Source organism: Larimichthys crocea, chromosome III (genome assembly GCF_000972845.2).
Source record: "Larimichthys crocea isolate SSNF chromosome III, L_crocea_2.0, whole genome shotgun sequence".
Taxonomy (NCBI): Eukaryota; Metazoa; Chordata; class Actinopteri; family Sciaenidae; genus Larimichthys; species Larimichthys crocea.
The window spans coordinates 48,314,194-48,336,499 of NC_040013.1; the positions used below are offsets into that span (position 1 = coordinate 48,314,194).

Genomic DNA, 22,306 nt, shown 5'->3' on the forward strand with positions numbered 1-22,306 from the left:
ATTTTAATATATATATATATCTATAGATGTAGATAGCGGTATCATTAGCTATCCCAGGAAACAAATGATTTTTATATGAATGCAAACATTTGGTCTTTGACAGCTTTTATTCGAAGGTGGAGGAAACATTTCAAATCATTCGAGTGCAAATGAAAAGTAACATTTCATCCATTTACATGTATTTACAGATGCACTGGCACTTCGATGCGCTTTAGAGGCAAGGTTAAGAACTCAATTAGTGGAAAGAAAAGGAGAGGGCGGTGAGCACACAGATAGGGCACACTGTTACATATACTCTACATGCTTAAAGTCTGGGAATGTTATGATCTAAAGAGTACAAACTTGATTTCCTGGTGAAGAACTCGTGTCAGAGTGTCGCTGCAGCTAACTCTGATGAACCGTTGACTTAATGGTTTTCAGAAATTTTAAACAAAAAGGAGAAAAAAAATGAAATGCTTAGCTAAGTGCATCTGATCGCCTATCAGTCAGCCATCAGTGGACACTGCGATCGGCAGCATGCATCTGATGCCCCTCAACTGTCTGGAGTGGATTCCTCTTCTAGTCAGTTCCTAACAGAACTATCGAAGGAGGGAACCAACAAAGAACTATTTCTACAAGGCATCCACTGAGAAGTCTTCACCTTACTTGCTGTTTATAACTGTGGAAGCATGGACAGTGGACAGGGTAAGAAGGCCCACTGAGATGCATCATGGGATTTGACATGTATAATGCACCTCCATAATGCCTGGTCCCTGGCCCTGTGCTGCTAACAAGCAGGCTACATTATCCTCTCTCCCTACAAACTCTGCATCAAAATAAGAAAACAAAAAAAAACCCAATGTGGGAATTATCACCATCACAAGCCTCTTTTCACAGTTTGTCAAAAGTAACATTGTTGATGACAAGGGTGGAAAGTGTGGCATTCCATGGTGCAGAGGGAAAGGGGTGGGAAGGAAGGGCTTCTTTTTTTTCATAAATTCACTACGTTGTATTTCCCCCCCAGTGGCATCAAGGACTTGTGATCTTGAGGCAAAACAGATAAAAAAAAAAAAACAACTAATAATATGCAAGTGTCCAAATTCAGTTCATTTAGAGTCTATTGTAGAAAAAGAGGAAAAACTGATAAATTGAAGATCAGCAAAGCAAGTTCTTGGTTCTCAATTCTTCTCCTCTGCCTTCACCTCCTTTTTCTCATCCTCTTTCTTCTCAGTCTCCTTTTTGTCCTCTTCCTCCTTTCCTTCTGAAGCCTTGTCTTTTACGGAGAGTTCCTCCAGCTTCTCTGCCACTTTGTTTGCGCTATCAGTGTTGCCTGCGACAAACAGTGAAATGTGCGGTTAACTACAAATCTATGAAAGTTTCCTTACATTTGACATTTCCACTTTGCATCTCAGCTCACTGTTTTTCGAATATCCTTCTCTTCATACATTTCCTTTATGATTGCATTCGGACCATGTGACCTTTTGCTATTGTGGTGAAACATCTGAATCGTAATGTAGCAGAACATAGTGACACCGGCCTTTGAGAAAGCCAGTCAAGTGTTACATTCTGCATGCTCATGTAGCAGACAGAAAAAGTTCTAGGCTGGAGTGAGCAGCAAAGAACAGAGTGAGTCTGCATACTCATCACACTCGACATGTCAGATGTAACGTTACCAGTCTACCCAGTTTGAAAGAAGTAGTTGGAAGCTCTGAAAATAATATGTACCTGTTCCCTCTAGATTTTTTCTGACCGCCTCCTTGGACTCATCGAACTTCACCTTGAACTTCTGAGCATCTGTAAACAGAACAGAAAATCAGCACATATTCACATCAGCATCATCACATGTATGATGAACAAAGAGGCTGCTTAAACATGCAGCACTGACAAATAGAGAAAAAAAAGAATAGTAGACAGAGATCACTATATAATCCAAATTAAACACTGGTTGTAAAGACTTACTTTCTGCATTTAAAAAGCGTATTGCCAGGAGTTCAGGTTTGGGGCATTCGTCAGCATAATCTGCTAGTGTGTTCCACACCCATGCCCTGTCGCTGCCAGCGTTGGGCTTCAGCTCCATCATCGGTGTGACTGTAGTTCACAAGAGGGTGAGCAAGGTTAATACATGAACAGATAAATGCATATACCTCTGTGTGTGTGTTATCATGGCCTGTTTTCATATACACGTTAGCTGGACACAGCAGTTCATATTTGCTTACTGTTCAAAGTCTCCTTACATTTTCATTGTCCTCCACAAGTTATATTAATTTGGGGAAATACAAATATTGTTGAGGATAAAGCAGTTGGCTATTCAAATCTGCTGCTTATGTAATGTATATTCAGCCAGCTATAACCACTTTAAGATGAGATGTCAACGAGTAATGAATGAAGAATAATACATAATGTACAAATAACCTGCAGATGTCAGTGTGACAGCAAGGTTTCTCTCAGTCAGTTACTAGCTACAATAAACAATTTAAATATATGGGGGGAAAAATAATGTGTTTTGAAGTAACTGTAGTGCAAGTATCTCTATGTGTACATCAGAAAACATACAGAGCTTAGTAATTTTAATCATAAACATCGTGGTATAAAATGGAAGTTGAATTACAACTCTCCACTTGACTCACTGTGGTGGTTGGCACAAATCTTCAAGGTTCGGTCTCTCCTCATCAGAAGGCGGATCGTGCCCTTATCTTTGTGTTTCAGCAGCTTGACATCACCGGTTCCTCTCTCCTTCCACTCTGGTGGGTCGTTCTCAGAGGCAAAACGATATAGTTTAGCCCGCCTGGGAAAACAGTGGTATACTTTATTAATGGGATGCCACTCCTAGTGTCAATGTACTGGCTTAACAGCAGAACACACTTTAGAACACAAAACATATGTATGATATGCAAGTGAACAAGATATAACCTACATTTTAAAGAGCTCCTCCTCGTCCTCTTCTAATGTTTTCACATCCTGCTCAGGGAGAGACACGATGGGCTCAAAGTGAGGGTCGTGATTAGAGTCATCTGCTGTGGTGTCATGGTCCTCCTGTTCCTAAAAAGGAAAGCAGTGGATGAGTTTACTCAAAGCAAAAAATGAATAAAAAAAATCTACTTGTCATGGTGTCAGACATTCAGAGTTAGTTAAAGTAAACAGGCATGTGAGATTCTTTCAAACTCGCTGGAACAAAGTGACTTCTGACAACCGACCAAACAGGCCATGAGCGTTTTCAATGGAGGGATTTAAGGGCTCAGTGGTTAAGTATAGCTTTTGTAGGGGGAACTGGCAAAGCCTTTAGTAAAGCGTTGTTGCTGAGCCAAGCATCTTTAATTCTATTTGTGACTGCATATTCTCACCATGACGAGTAGAAGATTAAATGCACATTACTAATATACATATTCTTTACACAAACAAGCGTGTGGCTATCTGCAAAAATGTGCAAGTGTGTGGCCTGTGAGCTCCAGTGAAACCGCACAAAGGTATTCACACAGTCAGATATGAAACCGAGCACAGGCGGGAGATCTTCTTTCCTCAGGGTGGCAAACCTACCAGCTAACGTTAGCCTCATCCCGTGTAACCCAAGTCTTTGTGCCTGAGCTACAAGAGACGAGCTACACCACGTCCGTGCTAACGGCGTTAAAGATGCCACGAGCTAAAATGGTGTAATTATTTTATAGGAACCAACTTAAACGACTGGGTGGATATATTAAAAATTCTCATTTCGTGTGAGTTGCATTTACTTAATTAATGTTAAACAGTTGTTCAACTTTGTTGTTGCGAGGCAACTCAATGTGAAGTTGCTAGTTAACGAGGCCTTCCACTAGCGGGCTAGTCGGTTGCTAACGTAACCGTTCGGATTTTCGCACCACGACGCGTGTCAGCACCCAACACCGCGTTTAATCCAACACGAGTTTATGTTTCACGATATTTGGGCCAGCTGACAGTGCACACAATTGTACCGTGTTACGGTTAACTGTGTGAGAATACGCAGTCACTGGCTCCAGCGCCCTGCTATTAAAGCTAATGTTAGCAACTTCAGTGCTTGGCAGACAAAGGCAAGGAAAACAGCGGAGCCCCATTGTCTTTGGCCAGCTGGCTACACTCAGGCTGTGGAAAAAATCCTGCTCAAATGACTGGCACCTGTGATAGTTTAGTTCAGTCGTTCGGAGCGTTGTCCCCACTGTCCTCCTAAGCAGCTAATGACCAGAGTATGCGGCTAATGTTAACATGCTGACTGGCTACACACTTCAGAGTACTTCAGAGCTCCTCAGCGTTCACTCAAGAAATGCGTCCGTGGACTCAAATCTTGCTCCGGACACAGCTGTCTGTGACAAAGTTCTCAAGCTTTCATTACAGCCTTGAAAACATGCCAATTCACTTTTCTAGCATCACGAAAGACAACATCATTGTCGGCATTTCTGGCTCGTAGCTTCCTTAGCAAACTTTGATGAATTTTGACACGTAAAACACCACGTATGTCACAAAATTCCGATTTTAAATCGAACACTATGCATTAAACGACATAAAACGCGTGACCTCACCTTTGGGTCTGCCATAGTAATGTAGATGTTTGTAGATTATGGAAGTAGTTTGATAGATTCAAATCCCTGACTGGCCGCCGTTTCCCTTCAGCTACTCTCACTTCCTGCTACAGCTTTCGCGCGCCGAATTTCCTACGTATGCCCGCGCCCACATCGTGACAGCGCGCGCACCGCCTCTCTCGTCCCTGGGACTTCCTGTATCAATCAACGCTGTTTGTTTCTATCACATAGTATCTATCGAGTGACTACTAATAAAACATGGAATGTATCTTCTGTTTATATGTATACACACACACATACACACATGTGTGTATATAGACACACACATCAGTACACACACACAAACACACACACACACACACACACACACAACCATATATATATATATCATATAATATAATATATATATATATATATATATATACACACACACACTGAGAATTTTAATATATATATTTAAATATATATATTTAAATGTAAAATCTGGTGTGACCTTTGAATACAGAGAAAACAATTAGACAAACTGGAATAATATATATATATATATATATATATATATATATATAGAATATATATATATATATATTATATTATATATATGTTATGTATTAACACACACACACACATACACACACACAGACATCGAGAATTTAAAATATATATATTTTATTATATATATTTAAATGTAAATACTGGTGTGACCTTTATTTGAATACTTTCTATCTCATAAAGAGAAAACAATTAGACAAACTGGGATTTGACTTTAGAATAAATATCAGGCTTTTAACTAGATTTTAACTTGGTGCCTCATAAATATCAGGCTTTTAACTAGATTTTAACTTGGTGCCTCATTATAAAACGGGGTCCCAAGATCAGGTAATGATGCAGGGTTTGCCTTTTTGCGCTGGGGGCTGGTGGTGGTTCTCGGGGTCGCTGCTGACCTGGTTGGTAATCCAGTTTACAGTATACCTTTCTCACAGCAGCCATTTTGACGTGTAATAGTAGGTAAAGACAGGTGTTATTAAGGTTCCGTTCCATTTAGGTCAAACAGAGTCAGGGTGTTGCTGCCGTGATGCATGTTGATTCACAGCATCACTGGTAACACCCGTGTTTACCCTACTACTTTAATTTTAAATTAATATTTCACATTGTGCACGTGCACCATTCAAAGGAGGCAGAGGGGCTTCTCTCGCTCAAAACACGAGGAAATACGCTCGAGCCCCGAAAAAAAAGAATGACTGTCCCTTTAAAAAAAGTTCAGAGTTCACCGCTGCACGTGGTCACAGCAACATGGCAGCGCCCTGAACGTTTTAATAAGAAGTGAGTGTAAGAAGGTAAGGCGCACGAAAAAAACATCATCTGGACTGCTACTGAAAGTGGCAAATATTTAACACGTTGGGAAACTAACGTCATCTGTCAGATATATTTAAATAGACAGTGAACGCAACTTCAGTGAGTTTAATTGCCACCTCAGCCTGTGGCTAACATTAGATACATCTGTATGCAGAACAAGTGATGAAGGCTTTTAGCGTGACATGCTGTTCTTTACAGAAATTCATGCATGTGTGTGTCACCATTTCATAATATGTTTGTTTTTTTTTGTATAAAATGTAACATCAGCACTAGTCTGCTAATTGGATTGTTTATTTGACCATCTACAGAAAGATGGCAGATGTTAGTGGCAGTCCAGTGGCTGATCCTCCTCCTTCGAAGGAGGAGAACCATGATGACGTCCCCCAGGACTCCAGCAAGGATAATGATGACGTCAAAGCTGAGGGGGAGAACGAGGCAGCCTCTGACCCCAGCATGTACCGATACATCAAAGAGGACCTCTTCACATCCGAGATCTACAAAGTGGAGATCCGCAATCTGCCCAAGTTTGTCGGCTTTAACGACCTGAAGAAGTTCCTGGCCAAACACAGCCTCAACCCGCACAAAATCAAGCTGTTCGGCAAGCAGACGTTTGCTTTCGTCACCTTCAAGAACGAGGAGGAGCGTGACAAGGCCATGAAGATGGTTCACGGCATGCAGTGGAAGGGCCAGGTGCTGAGTGTCAGGCTGGCCAAACCAAAAGCAGACCCCATCCTGAGGAAGAGGAAGCAGGAGGAGGGAGAGGGGCAGCCCCCATCCAAGCGAACAGAGGGGGATGAGGAAGAGGAGCCCCTCAGTGTCCAGATAGCCAACGTGGTGACTCCTCTGTGGAATGTGCCTTATGAGGAGCAGCTAAGGAGGAAGGAGCAGGAGGTGGTGGGGGTTCTGCAGAGATTGGCCAAGTGAGTGGTGTCATTTGTGTAGAGTCTGACGCATGTATGCATATATTTACACAAAACACTGTGGGGAAAAGGTCTGAGTCTGTATGAACGTCTTATAATGGAAAATATTTATTAATACGGTTTCTTTTTCAGAGAAATTGGCAGCACCAACAAGGCCATGTTACCATGGCTGTTTGCACAGAAGGGGAAATACAACAAAATGTGTTGTCCTCTGGAAGCTATCCGACCATCTCCTACACAGGTATATTTACATGGGGGGGTGGGGGTCAAACATTTCATATTTCACTGAGACATAAGACAAACAAAACATTACAACACCTGAGATCTGACCCGCATCATATTTCTCCACCTGTATCATGGCAGACGGAGTACAGAAACAAGTGCGAGTTCCTCATTTCAGTGGGCGCAGACGGTGAGGATAAGACCATCGGCTTCCGCCTGGGAAAATATAAAGGAGGCTCCTGCGCTGTGGTCGGGCCAGCTGACACGTGCCATGTCTCGGCCGAGGCCAAGAGAGTGGTCAGCGAGTTTCAGAAGTTCATCAGGTACGATTCCGTTGTAGTCCACAGCAAGATATGCACATGGAAAACGGAACTGCTATTACATCCAGGGAACACAGATTTAGTTTTTTCTCCTGTGTCACTGTCTCACCTATATTGCATTTAATTTTGCATACAGGACGACATCGTACTCTGTGTACAGCCCTGAAACATATGAAGGACACTGGAAGCAGCTGACTGTACGGACTACGAGGACCAAACAAGCCATGGCTGTAGTGTTCTTCAACCCTCAGGTGAGGAAATGTTCTTTCTGTGTAGGCTGAGCTTGTTTAAAGGTAGAATCACACATTGTTCCATTTGTGCTTTTTGATCTGGTTTTACTTGTTGGTCTCCTTAGAAACTCGAAGAAGAGGAAGTCAGTGCATTAAAGAGCTCCATGACGAAATACTTTACCGAAGGAGAGGGAAAGGACAGCGGAGTGACCTCTCTTTATTTTGTTAGAGAGGGTCAAAGGTAAGGGGAAAACAAAACAAAACATGATGTTCTGCAAGTCACAGTCAAAGTTGACTATATGAGAAAATGCATAGAACAGAGTAAAAAAAAAATCTCTAAATGCTGCACTAAATTTGTGTTTTCGGCTTCCCAGGACTTCTCCTAACCCAGAGGACTTGCCCTGTGAGCTGGTGGCCGGAGAGGGCTCCATTCATGAGGAACTCCTGGGTCTGAAGTTCAGAATATCTCCTCATTCCTTCTTCCAGGTACGAACGATTTATCTCCAAGACTTCCAACAGCCATGTGCCACTAATTCAGTCACATATTTACACAATTAGTGCCAGTGTTTGACTGTATCTGTTACCTGGCAGGTGAATACAGGAGCTGCGGAGGTGCTGTACTCTGCTGTGGGGGAATGGGCCCAGCTGGATGAGGACAGCACTGTGCTGGATGTGTGCTGTGGGACAGGGACCATCGGCATCTCTCTGGCTAAGGTAATTTAACTCAGCTTTTGACCATGTTTTGAACACAACTGACAGGAGTCAGTAAGTAGTAGTAGTAGTAGTAGATACTGTATCAGTCTGCGCAGGCATCACACTGCATCATCTTAAATAGTTGTGTCAGGGTTTGTACAGTCATTAGTAAAGTGCAGACAAGAACCATTTTGAAATGTTATATAATGTATAATATTCTTCCTGGGATAAAGTGCTGGCATGTTTTGAAGTCTCTGCTTTGACTTTTGCCTGTAGAGGGTAAAGAAGGTGATCGGGATCGAGCTGTGCCAGGAGGCTGTGGAAGACGCAAAAGTTAATGCAAAGCTCAATGGTAAGAGACCGGATAATATATGCTGATGATTGGTTATGAGTATGTTCTGACTTCTTCTAATGTGGTTTTCATTTGTTTGTATCTGAAGGTCTAAATAATGTCGAGTTTCACTGTGGAAAAGCTGAGGATGTGTTCCCCAACATTCTCAACGCTCTTGTGTCACCTAACGTCACCGCCATTGTGGATCCACCGAGGGCAGGCCTACGTGAGTAAACTGCCAAAATATAGAAATTAATTTCACTTTATTTAAGATGTCACATTAAGTTTTTATTTATTTTTATTGAACACAGATTCCAAGGTGATACTTGCCATCAGGAGGGCAGAGCATCTGAAAAGGCTGGTTTATGTGGCATGCAATGCCAAGGCAGCCATGAACAACTTCATCGAGTGAGTGTTAATGTTTGTATATGAACCGATTAGTGAAAGAGAAAACAAAATCCCGGATAAATATTTCTGTCAACATTTTGAAAAGTCTTTCTATAAAACAGTACATTTTTTGTCTTTTAGTCTGTGCAGGGCGCCATCCAACAGAGTTCACGGGGCCCCGTTCCGTCCAGTGCGAGCCATGGCAGTGGATCTGTTCCCTCAGACTATGCACGTTGAGATACTTCTGCTGTTGGAGAGAGTGGACTACAAGTCCCAGCAGCAGCAGACCAGCAGCACTCAGGAAGAGACAGGGTCTTAGCCTTAGAAACAGACAGTTTTGATATGTCAGCATGGGCTTTCCATACTAAGTGTTAATTATCTGACAGGCCTTAGTCTTAACTTTTAAAGAGTCACTTCAACAAGTAGTCACTAGCGTCTCAGCAGTGAAGTCCTTACTTCAGAGTACAATATTAATTTGTTCTTCAAATAAGTTTTACAGTATGTCCTGGATTTGCTTAACCAAGCTTTATGGAGTGTTCCTTTGCCTGTTCTGTCTTTAGTTTTTGTCAGCTATGTATGTGAGCTGTATCTTAAGGCTACCTAGATTTAGTTTTTTTTTTTGAATCCTTGTTCAACTGTTAAGGACAATGCTCCACAAACGGGATACCATGGAATACATAGCTTTACCCGTTTCATCGTTCTGTGACTGAATAAAAACAAAGCCAAATCTAATTAGTCAAGACATTTTATTTTGCATAAACAAACATCACTGAAGTCATGGAGCTCAGGTTGCAATACATACTTCATTTTCTAGGCAGCAACACATGTAAAAGCATTTTTCTTAAACTCTTCACACACTTGGCAAGACGACAAACGCACAGAGGGGAAAGCACATTCTTTAAGCGATCTACAATATCACTACAGCCTTGTGTTTAAACTGACGTGTCCTTTGAATGTTTTGTAGAAAAACCACAGGCCAAATACTTGACAAAGAATGCACAGTAGTTTCTATTTTGTTCCAGGAAGTAAGGAGTCTACATATTGTCCTGTGTAACTTGTTTAGACTGTACAGTTTGCAGCAACATTATTCTAGAAAATGCATAAGACTGGATTTAAGCTTTGGTATGCACAGTTTTGTCAGCTTTTGTCGGGCTAAATGACTTGATAGTATTTTGTTCACGTCAGTGTGCCAACTACATTTTGCAAGGCTGCCTTATGAAAAATGTATTCTACTTCTGGTCAGAAAACATATTCAACTGTCACAATGGTGGCAAACGTACACAAAATACACAACCCATTAAGACAAGTCTTAAATCTGCCCATGCTGTAGGCATTTTTCCTTGAAGTATCAGATGGTTTACAGGCTGTCTTTATTAAAATACAAACCGGCTAAAGAATAAATGCTTCATCAAGTAAAGGGGCTTGGTCTTTCCACTTCCTGCTGAAGGGTGTTTTAGGTCCAATGTTTTGTATATACTCTGAGCCCTTCATGAAATGAGTTAACTAAGGCAACATGTAGCCGATGTGTTTTAAGGGCACCAAAAATGAAAAGCTACTGAAATGTAATGTTGTTAGTTGGTGTGCATGGCATTAGTACTTCAATAAAAAGCTAGCGTGAACTAAAGAGCATAAAAGACACAATCCTTTACCTTGAACACATGACAGTACTTTGTGGCCCAGTTCTTGGATTTACTGCAGTGTTGGTATGGGGAGAAGTCTCTTGTATTACCAAAGCAAAAGAAAAGAGAGAGAGAGAGAAAGGCAACAAGTCCCTCCAAATAATAATAAAAAGTCACCCTAAATATCCCAGATGCAGTTGGTTTCTGTACCAACAGCATGATCAGTCAACGAAAATATCAGAGGACACGAGTGCATAACAATAGTTACTGAATAGTGATCACTTCACAACGCATGTTTTTAAATCGTGCAAACCAAGACAGCAACTGTCCATTCTGAGGAAAAACAAAATGGCATATTGTGTATTCATCACCCCAAATATCCATAACACTCATTAAAATACCCAATAAACAAGTAACTGTGTTACCCAATTAAAATGAATGGTATAAATAAACAAGTATTAGTAGTCCCTTTCAAATACTTGAAGCTCAAACAAAAGTAACAGGTGCTTGCAAGGTTGCAACTGGTGAAAAACAACACTTCAAAACAAAACCAAGGTGTGCAGTGTGTTTCTTTTTTTTTCGCTGTCAGAGAAGCATGCATTTTTATTTTGAAGGGGTAATCAAGTCAGGTTAACTTCTCTGGAGGCCTGGTAATTTTTTTATTTTTATTTTTTTTCTAGTGCCATAGCGAGGATGCATCTAGAGAGGTAGACGATATTTGCTCTACTGTCTGTTAGTGCATTTAAACATACCCTTACATCTACCAGCTGAACCAATAAAACATGGGTGAAGAAAGCAAGCGGTTCTACCGGCCTGGTCAATGTGTCACTATATTGCCATTGGATCTTAGTGATGCATAAGTAAGTGATGGATGGTGGTGTGTGATGTTTGACAGTGACTGGGTTTCAGTGCCGTGGTTCATCAGTGATTCAGAGACTCAAACGTCAACAGTGCAGAGGGGTTCACTCCCTGGCTGGGCAGACTCCATTATGGTCATCTTGGGTTTCTTCCTAGTTTCCTCCTGATACGAAAACACAGTAAAGCAACATAATGTTAAATAGTGTTGAGAATAAGAAATCCATTCTTCATTCTAAAAATTTACAAATCCTGCCAGTGGCAGTGTAATTTTGTCAACCAGAGCTACTTCAGTCTAGACGTGTAAAAATTCATCCATCTTCTAAGCCTCGAGCATCAAATGTAGCTGCAACAGAGAAAGAGCGTCCCAGCTAAACTAATTAAGACCCTGCAGATTTCCTGTTTGCCCAAATTCAATTCTGAGCTTTGTTTGGATCAAAACTTCCACTTCACTTTTCAGTCAATGAGCTCTCTGAGGACAACATTTCTGCTTGCACAACAAATTATCTCTCGTGGTTCTTGGCAAGTGAATAAAGTATGATCAAATGTCAAGAGCAAACAGTCCCAAACTTTATACGACTAGTCTCATACAAAAGACAAGAAGGCGTTTATCAATGAAGCAATGCTGGCTCATCATCACACCGTCTTACAAGACTTACAGTGACACTTAAACAGAACAGAGCTATTTTTAAGGCTTGTAGTGTTGTACTATACTTTTATCCATGTTAGAAACCAACACATGAAAATCTAGGCAGTCAAATTACATTAAAACATTTTTTTCTGCAGGTTATAATTCTCACCCTCTGCGTGGCTAGTTTCCTCATTTCTTCTTGCAGTTTGTTCAAGATATGGAGGTTTGGCTTGTTCTTTTTGGCATACTGCTGCAGCTCGATCACACTCTTGTCTGAGTTCTCCTGCAGAAAGATCAGGCGTATTAAAAGTCATGGACGCGCGCTTAAATAATGAAGGCATCTTCATTACCAGCACATTTACATTTCCTTGGTTCTTCTCTGATGTGGCTTGTAGCAAAGTTATCAGTGCAATACAAGCAACATGCCAATGACTCAAAGCTGTGAGCTGAAAACACTGAAAAGCTGGCAGCACCATGTGAGCTGAAGTGCAACACAAAAAAGAAATACAAACAGAATCAAACTTTTCAGTGTCCACAGAAACTTTACCATCAACACTAAAGGGTACTGACCTTCTTGACCATCTTATTGCTTTCCCTGCCGTACATGCGCAGCAGTGAGCCCCAGTTCTTCACGTGGGGATGAAGCATCTGCAAGATCTTCTGAGATGCTAGTTGTTTGCCAACCCTCTTGTTCTTGCCTGGTGTAAATGTGCAAAACATGTCACTGACAGCTACGTCTAAGTTCTAGTAACTTCTGTAGCAGACTGGTTAGCTCCACACGGTGAAACAAAAACAGACAGTCATTTAAATAAACACAAACTCTTTAGCTCTACACATCAATTGGTTCAGTCTAACTGTGTGGGCAGGAGGAGGATGAGGTCTACTTACACCAGCCACGCACAGTGTGCTTCCCACATGTCATCACGTATTCACTCTTCTGGTTTTTCCCTGGGATCACCTCGAATTTAATGCTGGTGTCTCCCATTCCATGGTTTCTACAGGAAAGTCGGACAAAACATTTTAAAAACATATGTTCAACCTGGCACTTTGTTGTACATAGCAACAGTGAGAGAAAAGTTAACATTAAAGTTAAGTAGCAACAGTAAAAGATGACCAAGTTGTTTTGACAGGTTGTGTGAAAGCCCGCCTCCCCAACAACCAATTAAACATTAAATATGGCAAAGACAACAAAGCTTCATCCAGCAAAACAAACCACATGCAAACAGAACATCTTTCAACAGCACAATGCAGAGACTTCATTATGAGGAATAGTTTTCTGTTAAACATATACCACAATATGGTAAATAAAATATTGACACTTTGTTTGTGTTCTATTGTAATTCACTGCATCAGATTTAACTCAAATATAATAACTCTAGGGTTGGTCCGATTTTCAAAGTGGTGAGCCATGAATGAGAGTGGAGTTTTTGCTGTTGCAGTTTTTTTTCCATGGTAGTTACTAGGGATGTAACGATGCATCGTGCCACGATTAAAATCGGTACAAATGCGTGACGACTCGCATCGGTTGACAGAAAAAATGAACCGCGATTCTTGGCGAGAGAAGTAGGATATGTTCTTTTTCGTCTTTTTTTTTTTTTATTAGAAATAGGTTACGTTGTGGCTGCAGCTTCCACACACACACACACACACACACACACACACACACACAGTAGTGGTAATCGGCGTCAGGCCTGACTGTACCGTAAATGATACCATAACACAGATCCTCCAGGAATTCACAATGTTTCCATTTGCAACTTCAACGCAACTTCAGTGAATCCCCGTGAATTCAGGGCGGTGTTGCAATTTTAACCAATCACCGCAACTTCTCCGCAACTTCCGCGCTGTCTGCCCGGGGGATTAAACTCGGGTCAGGGACGGCCGCACAGTGTGGGACCTCTCCCCGGCGCTGGCTGGCCCCCGCCGGGCGCATTTCCTCCAAGGCGGTGCGCCGCGACCGGCTCGCCGTTTCCCGGGGCCGTGGACTCTCATTAAAGGGTTAATGAGCTATCATCTTAATTGTTTTTATTTTCAGTTAGCTCATACTTCAAGCTGAAAGGTAATGGTCAGATCAGCTGCTTGCTGGCAGCCCTAATAAGAACACAAACTGTTTGAGAGTTTCTGTAAAGAGAGATTTTTTTCCTACAAATAAAAAGATAATTTTATTTGGTCAGAATTTGTCTGTAGCTCATTTTGATTTTAAAAAAAATTGTGAAAAAAATCGTATCGTGAACAAAAAAATCGTGACTCGAATCGAGTCGTGAGTTGGGTGTATCGTTACATCCCCAGTAGTTACTGCAATAAAAGCCTTGTTAAGAAATTAAGGGTCATGTTTTAAACACTAGAGGACTTTTAATTTGAAACAGACGACATGATTCTACTGAAAGACAAGAAATAATACAAACATTGGTGGCATTATGCAATAGCTCTTACCTTTTAAGGCACTCATGAAGAATCTGATATGGCGAAAGTAGTCCTGCTTTGTTGGTCAGCTCATACACCCTCGAATCTTCTATACTGATATGATTAAAATACTGTGGAGTAGAGCACATGTAATCTTTCAAACTGATCCAAAGGAAGTACATTCTACCTTTGCCAACAATTATTGTTGTCACCCTTTTCCTTCAGTCACATTTGGGAATACACACTTGAACTTGAATTATTTAAATATATTCAGGTAAGGACATAAAGATAAATCAAATAAATAAATAAATAAATAAATAAATAAATAGGAAAAAAGAGCTACCTCCAGTTCATCACCCTCAACAGGCTTCTCCTCCGAGGTCTGCTTCACAAAGTCAGGGATGAGGATTTCCAGTGTGGCTCGAGCTGAAGTTTACAGGAAAAATACAGGTGAGGGCAGAACTAGTGATGTATGATGACATGATGAGATGGAGAAGTTTAAATAGTATATATCAGAACCAAATTATCTTAAGAAGCTATTTAATTGCTGTTAAGTTTTAGGACAAAGACCATCAAAATATCATCACAATGCTAAGTATTGTAAAAACATTAAAAAGGTATTACCAGCTTTATTCTTGGCAAGTTTTTTACTGCTTGCAGTTCCTGTGCCATAAGTTACTCCATCTATAATAACAGATGCTCCAAAGGGTTCACTTGGGTTCTCTGTGGGGCACACACACATTCAGTTTGATTTAAAATTAATATCTCATAACATTCAACAACAAACCTGAAGCAGTTCTGGGTGCACATGGACACACATGCAATCATGTAAATGTCTACTGGGTTGTTAATGGCCGCAGAATGACACATCTGAGTAGATTTAGACATCAGAATATATACCAGACACACCATGCTGTGTTTTTTGTTTGTTTTTTAACTTATGGTCCTTAGTTTTTCTTTCACACTAGAAAGGAGGGGGTGAGGCAATTATTCACAATGGTCCTTTAAATAACAACGTGTTCCTGATTAAGTCACTACATCATGCTTGCTATAAGAACCCAAATTAACAAGATACTTCCAAAAGAAGAACTTACCACATTCAAAAAAGTTGTAAACAGGTCGAACCTTTAGGACACGTTGCATATATTCATGCAAGATGCAAACTTCAGATTTTCCATTCGGGTTGATGACAAATTCTGTTAACAAAGCATAAACATAAAATAAACTGGATCAACAAAAATACAGTTAGTTTCCACAGTCGAATTGTTTGAATTGTGTTGTTCTATTTTTCTATGTCAATAAGCCATATTCTACAGTTTAATGAAGTGGTTTCTTCGGGCTTCAGTTATTACACATCCATTAATTGTAAAAATAGTGTCAATCTATAAGACGGTTACCTTTCTTGGTGGGTGCATCTTGGACCGACAGTGTGATAAGTTTCTGGTTTGCAGGCAGGATAGGTCTCTCTGACTCTGCTTGTTTCCTCTTCATGTCTCTGTTGAACTGCCTTCGCTCAGCCCAGGTACGAAACTTCTTTACAGTGACTTGTTCAAAGTCAAAGCATTTTTCGAGGTACAGACGAAACTCTTCAAGTTCTGTGTGGAGGTTTTAAAAGGTCAGATCATGTAATGAAAGGCAGAAATAACATAATGGCTTTTCAAAAGTCCCTGACAATGCACTATAAAAAGCCCTTACCTATGGACTCGTCCTTGCACACCTCCACCTTGGCCTTGACCTGTCCTAAAGCTCCTTGTGCAGTGTCACAGGGCTGGGGCTCTTTACCCTGCAGGCTGTTAATGGTGGTACCTTCTTTATCTGGGCCGCTGTCAGTCAGACTGGAGGTAGGGATGCCATCCTGCTCTTCAGCTGTAGCCTCTGAATTGCTTACTCCGTCTTCACCGTTGGCCTCCACACTGGGTTTGAGAGACTCCTCTGCATTAAGCGTCACCTCCCCATTCAGCTCTCTTTCCTCCTGATCCTTCATTTTCTTGTAGTGTAGGCAAGGGATGCTGCTAGTAGGAGGGTCATGTTTCTTTATCCAAAAAGAAGACCAAGAGTTAGAACAAAATCTCTTGTACAGTATTGTCAGTCACTTCAACAATATTGGCAGGTTTGCCTGTTTTTACACAAGCACAACTGCTTGTGACATTACATTACATTAAGCAGACGCTTTTATCCAAAGCGACTTACAGAGGAGGACATAATCTGAGAAAGGTGTAAAGGAGCACAGAGTAGTTGTTAGTTTTGTTAGGCAGGGAAGCATTCTGAAACAGAAAGGTTTTTACAAGTTTTTTAAAGGTCGAAAGGGATGTTGCTGTTCTAGTAGCCGTTGGTAGGTCATTCCACAGAGAGGAGTCTGTGGTTGTCCCCAGAGTCGACGACAGAGAAGAGACATCAAAGTAACATCACAGTAACTTACAATAAACCTAGAACTTTTTAAATAACCACTTAAAGTGTTAGATTTTGTTAGACTGGAACAGACTAGAGGCCATCAGTGACAGCACCACAAGCCCATTATTTCTAGAAATGTAGCCCACCTAAACTGACGAACAAAGTAGCAACAAGAGCAAAATGTGTAACTATCAATGTTAGGAGAACTGACACAGACATGTACCCAACAAATAAAAGGATAAAAACCAATTAGACAGGTAGTCTTACCCTTATACTGCCAGTCCCAAGGAAGTAGGGTCTGGACCAGGTGACCACTCTGGTCTCTCTATGCAGGTAGACTGGAATGCCTGAGTTATGGAATGTCATGATCCATCCATCAGGTAGAGGCTCAGTGGGAGGACGGCCCCGACCTGGCACAGGTAAAACATAAACGCAGGCACCAATTACTACACCAATACATTATGTGGTGAACGTTTGTTTTCTAATAATTCATGGAAGACTATTATGTGTTACCACAAAAGTGAGACTCCGGGTATAGTTAATTTACAGTTGGATTTCGGTATGAAAATATCATATAAGTGGTGATATGCCATGAATGAATATCAACAAAAAGAACTCATTTTGTGCCCCACAGTATTGAAACTGCAAGTTCCTTGAAGATACCCCTCCCACCACTCACTCTTCAGGACAGTCTTAATTTTGGTCATCATGGGCTGAACACCTCCTTCACCATCTGACTGATGGTCACTGTCCCCGCCATATTTGTCTTCAGCCGGACGCATCTTTTTTGGAACTGGCATGCCCTCCTCCAGCAGAGCATCGACATCATTGTCAAACTCCTCCTGGAAGAGTCAATGGTTAAGGCCGAGAGAGAAGGATCGGTCACCAGTTTAATGGAATTTTGAATGCTTCGCCTGAAGAGAACGGATATAATGCAAACCCTCACAGCAGTCTACAGGTAACAGATGAGATTCAATCAATATGAATTCCTTCAATAAATTACATTTTTCCCTTGTGGTTTGGATTTTTCCTTTTTTATTACTGCTGATTATTTTTGCATCTGAATCCAGTATTTAATGGGAGAAATTAAAAAAAAGGCACTAACCTCTTCCAGCATGTCACATATCATTTCAGTAATAAAAAGAAATAAACAAACATTTATTTAAATGTATGCTGCTTAATGGAACATTTGAACCTGGCTTAACCAGGCACACCTACTGATGCAGAAAATGTCTCAAGTGATGCAATCTCAAGAAACTATTACAATAACTATTTCTCTGTCCCTTTGACCCACAACTCAATACAGTTTTTTTTTTTTGTTTTTTTTTAAATGTGGGTGAGCTGACAGCAGGGAGGCAGTTAAGTAGCAACTTCCCTTTGGCACAAGACACAACTATGTATATCGTAGGCTGCTATGTCAGTAGCGTTTGTGGTATGTTGATATGTGTTTTATGGTGCTGTAACCTTCCCTATCTCTAAGACAAATTTCTCCCTGGTGGAGACAAATAAAGAAAACCTAACCTAACTAGTGTTACAGAAGTGTGGTCTCATTTTGGAAACCCTCAAACAACTCTTACATGAGGCTAACTCCATTCCAGCCAAAAACCGCACTGTTAATGCGGGACCTACACTGGTTTGGACACTAACTTGAAAGCAGGATATAAGATGTTCATAATTATTTCATCTAGATGTCAGTTTATAGTATTGTCATTTGTAAATGATATCACAGCAGCCATCGGGTTTCTCCCCGGTTAAAACATTGCAGGGTCGACAGACAAATTACAATGTTGTGCAATCGCGGTGTTCTCACTTAAATGGAAGGGGAGGCTGCGTTTAATGACACACTGCTAATAATGCCCTCTTTTGTACAGGCCGACATTATTTCTGTTTGACATTTAAGGACAAGCTGGTTGTATAGCTGATGATGACGAGCGACACTGCGAACAAAAGCACACACGTACCTCATAGGAGTAAGCCACAGCCTCGTCATCTGCTTGCTCCTGCTGTACTATGACCTCAGACTTAAAGCCGCCATGCTCCCCATCGTCATGATCCAGGAAGTTCTCGTAGAAGTCCTCCAACTCATCCAGGACAGCAAACTCTACCTTGTTTTCCAGGTCTACCTCAGCCTCCTCTGACGATCTACCTGCTGCGTTCCTTGCTCCAGAGCTACCTTCAGCTACCTCCTGCTCACTAGTCGAGTCATGCAACTCACCATTCAGGCTGTCTAAACCGTCATCACTTCCTCCCTCCTGCCCTTCACCTGTGTACAAAACCTTCCTGTCCTTAGTACTGCTGCTTTCAGTGAAGCTCACACGGATCTTAACGTCTCTGAGCAGCTTGAGGTCTGGTAGAAACTTGGTGACCGGGGGAGCGTGACGGGCTGTTCTGGGGCACGGTGGGTTGGGATTGGCCTCATCTGAGAGGTGGCTACAGAAAGTTACTGAGCCCATGGTGAGGGGCTGCTGTGGCTGGGCTTCCCCATCCCCTGGGGTGTATGTGTATCCATCACCACCAGAGCTAACGTCCATTACCTCTGCGTCACTGGACGTTTGCAGGGGAGGTGGTGGAGGTGCTCTGCCCTCATCTTGGCCAAAATCATCAGGTGGCTCCAAGGGGAGAGGGGGTAGAACATCATCTATCTCCATGTCCTCTGTATTACAAACTACAACTTATACAGACTGATAATTTATTCTAAAATCTGACCTGTTGAGACTTCCTTCTTATCTAAACCCAGAATACATGCAGAAGCACATCCCTGTATAGACCACGTACCAGCGGTGAAAATGCTAAGCTGACTACATTGTTCTTTTCATTAATGTAGACAGCTTTCAGAATCACTGTCTCAATTATTGGAAATCACAATGCATTCAGCTTAATATGGGATCTAGGCACTGCTCATCCTCCACTGGGATCTTCTGGGATCTAGGAAAGGACCAGTGAGAGTAGATGTTAGTTTGTGACTGATAGCGAATTATTTAGCGTATTACCACTATCGAGGAGTTAGGGAATATTGACTTTGACGTTTAATTTGGTTCGGGAATATGACTCACATTCATTCAAGTTTAAGTAACAAGTTAACTGGCCTTCAGGTAAATGGAGAACAGGCTGGTTTCAGCGCATCTGCTCAGCTGCACGCAGGGCCCCTCGTAACGTTAATATCAATGCTAATATGCTAGCGAGCTACTACCAGGCTCTGCAGAGAGCCATGTTTGCAGAAATGGTCAGCTAGCCTGAAAACAGTTAATTACATAAATACTCACCGATAAATGTGACACGGCTGTCTCCTGTTGGGCACCTAACTACCTTTCTAAATTATTTGAATTCTCGACGCGCCGCCATACTGCCTCAATTGCAGCCCCGCCATCTTGAAGAAAACCACACAGCGGCAAACCAAGTCAAGCCCCGCCTTCCAGTACCGGCTTTTTGATGATTGATCGGTCAGCGGGCCAATCACAGCGTCTCTCTCAGACGTCTACTGGATCGATTCAACCAATCAACATAACAGCACCGCTCGTTAACATGTGAGTTCTGCTCCACAGCTCTGTAAGAACCAGAAACATGCCAAGAAATAATGAATGGAAATTAATTCTCTGTGAATCGATATTAATTCACCTTACACAGAAATATGTGTAACATGAATGTCCAACAATGTTCTTCTTCCTTAGACACTGCAGTCAATTGGAAGTATGTATATAAGACAAATCTAGGAGTCCTTTCATGGATCTGACTTGTATGTATTATGCAATGTTTACTTCCAGATGCTGTATTGCCATAAAGCCATACCAAAATAATAGTGCTGGTTTGTCTTTGAACTTATTTGAGAGCCATTCTAATATTTTTTAGGGACATCAATGTAATAATGCTGACAATGTGTCTGCTCTATTTTTGAACCTGTAGTGAGGATGTGCATGATCACAGCTTGTTCTGTCTGGAGCTAAAAAGCTGATCTTTCAACACAGCATCCTGAAGAGGGTCAGACTACACGAGGATCATTTTAAATATATCTTAAATTGCCAGTTGGGGTCACTGTTCACTAACAGTTGTAGACAAAGCACAGCAACCTGAGCCCATTGTTGATCACTTTTATTTTCATTTCTTTCCACTAAATATACAGAAACAGTGGACAAGGTACTTCATTTATATAATGTCAAGTAGGTTTGTGGGGATATTTTAAACAAACTGAAAAAAAAAGGTTCTTGTTTTTGAAATAATTCAACATTTTGCTCAAATTTTGAATTAATGCACTGATATTTGCCGTGTGTCTTTATTACAGCATTATGACATTAACGAGGGCCCAGAAAAAGCTGACAGGAATTCAGCTCTAGTTAATTTTATTATTTGCACCTGTACGTTTCCTACTGTGACAAGTCAAAATGTCCTTCCTGACACATTTGCTATATATTGGGGCTGATAAAGTATTAGTTTATAAAAATGATGATTTATTTTAAAAATCTTATGCAAAATGTTCAATATGCTTTATGTTCTCTAAAGAATAATGTTTGTGAAGTTTTTTGGTGTACTTTACTAGAAAATATAAACATATTAGTCTCATCAAATGTGGGCTCCTCTGCTTTTATGGGTACCTGAAAAATTGACATAAACCAAGGTTAAGTCCATCCTCACTAAAGAAATAACTGCTTCTTCAAAACTTTTTTAGTCTAATTGATAACAGTGTACGGTTTGAGTTCTTAAACCACTTAATAGCTTTCTTTGAGTATATGAATGTGATTGGGTAAAACGTGTGTAGGTAAAAGACACAGAAAGCAGAAGTAAAATACAACTGGTAAATGGAAGAGCCAGCTGTCTATGTGGTGTAAAAATCAAATCGTGCATGAATGCATGGTTACTAAAAAACAGGCTCCTCACTGTTGTGAAATATTTCTCTCACCGTTTCATTCCATTCTCATTACACCCTGAACAGTTTTTTTTAACCTGACCTTGACTCACATCTGCATAAACTGTTTCCATCCCCTTCTCATCCCATCTGCTTTGTTATCAATTTGACATTTTATAACTTCATATTTGTTCCCACATATTTATTGCTTATCTTAAGTTTGATACATGTTGTTTGACCCTTTATTATACATATATATATTCCTGTGTTACCCCTATATTTTCTTTGTTGTTCAATAGAGTAACCATATTCCATTAACTATAAGAACACCACTACAAGAATAGCACACAAAGAATACCACCCAGAGAATACCAGGTTACATATTTCAGCTGAAAGGTCAGAGATCCTCACACACACAAAGTGGTTCAGAGTCTGACAAGAAGTGAAAGAAAGTAACATATGTTTATACAGTTCTTGCCCTGCCCCTGGCAAGACCATGAAGCTTCCTTGATGAGTTCAACTGAGGTTCACTTGTTATCCTGATAATGGAGTCCTCCAGTACTGAGGAACAGGCCCTTATCCTAACTCTGCAAGTTAAAGATTTCCCCA

General features: G+C 41.0%; 3 protein-coding genes and 1 non-coding gene across 7 annotated transcripts; 1 reads left to right on the top strand and 3 right to left on the bottom strand.

Annotated features, from left to right (window-relative positions):
• Nucleotides 1-88: 88 nt before the first annotated feature.
• Nucleotides 89-4,697, bottom strand: ranbp1 (RAN binding protein 1). The gene is made up of 6 exons (XM_027274019.1): nt 4,506-4,697; nt 2,894-3,018; nt 2,607-2,764; nt 1,939-2,067; nt 1,705-1,773; nt 89-1,309 (listed from the first exon to the last, which is right to left on the bottom strand). Exons 1-6 carry the CDS (start codon nt 4,518-4,520, stop codon nt 1,158-1,160), a joined length of 648 nt encoding a protein of 215 aa, XP_027129820.1. The 5' UTR covers nt 4,521-4,697; the 3' UTR covers nt 89-1,157.
• On the bottom strand, nt 1,487-1,615 carry LOC113745732 (small nucleolar RNA SNORA77). The gene has a single exon (XR_003462360.1). It is a non-coding gene; the product is annotated as a small nucleolar RNA SNORA77 (small nucleolar RNA).
• Nucleotides 4,698-5,399: 702 nt separating the features above from the next.
• Nucleotides 5,400-10,746, top strand: trmt2a (tRNA methyltransferase 2 homolog A). Of its 4 annotated transcripts, none has more exons than XM_027274004.1 (12): nt 5,400-5,449; nt 6,167-6,778; nt 6,911-7,019; nt 7,142-7,323; nt 7,457-7,571; nt 7,676-7,791; nt 7,925-8,036; nt 8,142-8,264; nt 8,520-8,595; nt 8,684-8,800; nt 8,886-8,982; nt 9,103-10,746. In XM_027274004.1, the coding sequence occupies exons 2-12, from the start codon at nt 6,171-6,173 to the stop codon at nt 9,278-9,280; spliced, it is 1,833 nt and encodes a 610-aa protein (XP_027129805.1). In that variant the 5' UTR covers nt 5,400-5,449; nt 6,167-6,170; the 3' UTR covers nt 9,281-10,746. The 4 variants fall into 4 exon arrangements, with proteins under 4 accessions (XP_027129805.1, XP_019118919.1, XP_019118920.2 ...); XM_019263374.2 differs by lacking the exon at nt 5,400-5,449 and adding an exon at nt 5,705-5,839; XM_019263375.2 differs by lacking the exon at nt 5,400-5,449 and adding an exon at nt 5,725-5,825.
• Nucleotides 9,582-20,261, bottom strand: dgcr8 (DGCR8 microprocessor complex subunit). The gene is made up of 14 exons (XM_019263373.2): nt 20,124-20,261; nt 18,822-19,785; nt 17,540-17,702; nt 17,128-17,270; nt 16,165-16,501; nt 15,867-16,064; nt 15,564-15,665; nt 15,094-15,192; nt 14,813-14,895; nt 14,500-14,600; nt 12,955-13,061; nt 12,637-12,764; nt 12,236-12,349; nt 9,582-11,601 (listed from the first exon to the last, which is right to left on the bottom strand). The coding sequence occupies exons 2-14, from the start codon at nt 19,506-19,508 to the stop codon at nt 11,518-11,520; spliced, it is 2,346 nt and encodes a 781-aa protein (XP_019118918.1). The 5' UTR covers nt 19,509-19,785; nt 20,124-20,261; the 3' UTR covers nt 9,582-11,517.
• Nucleotides 20,262-22,306: the final 2,045 nt, after the last annotated feature.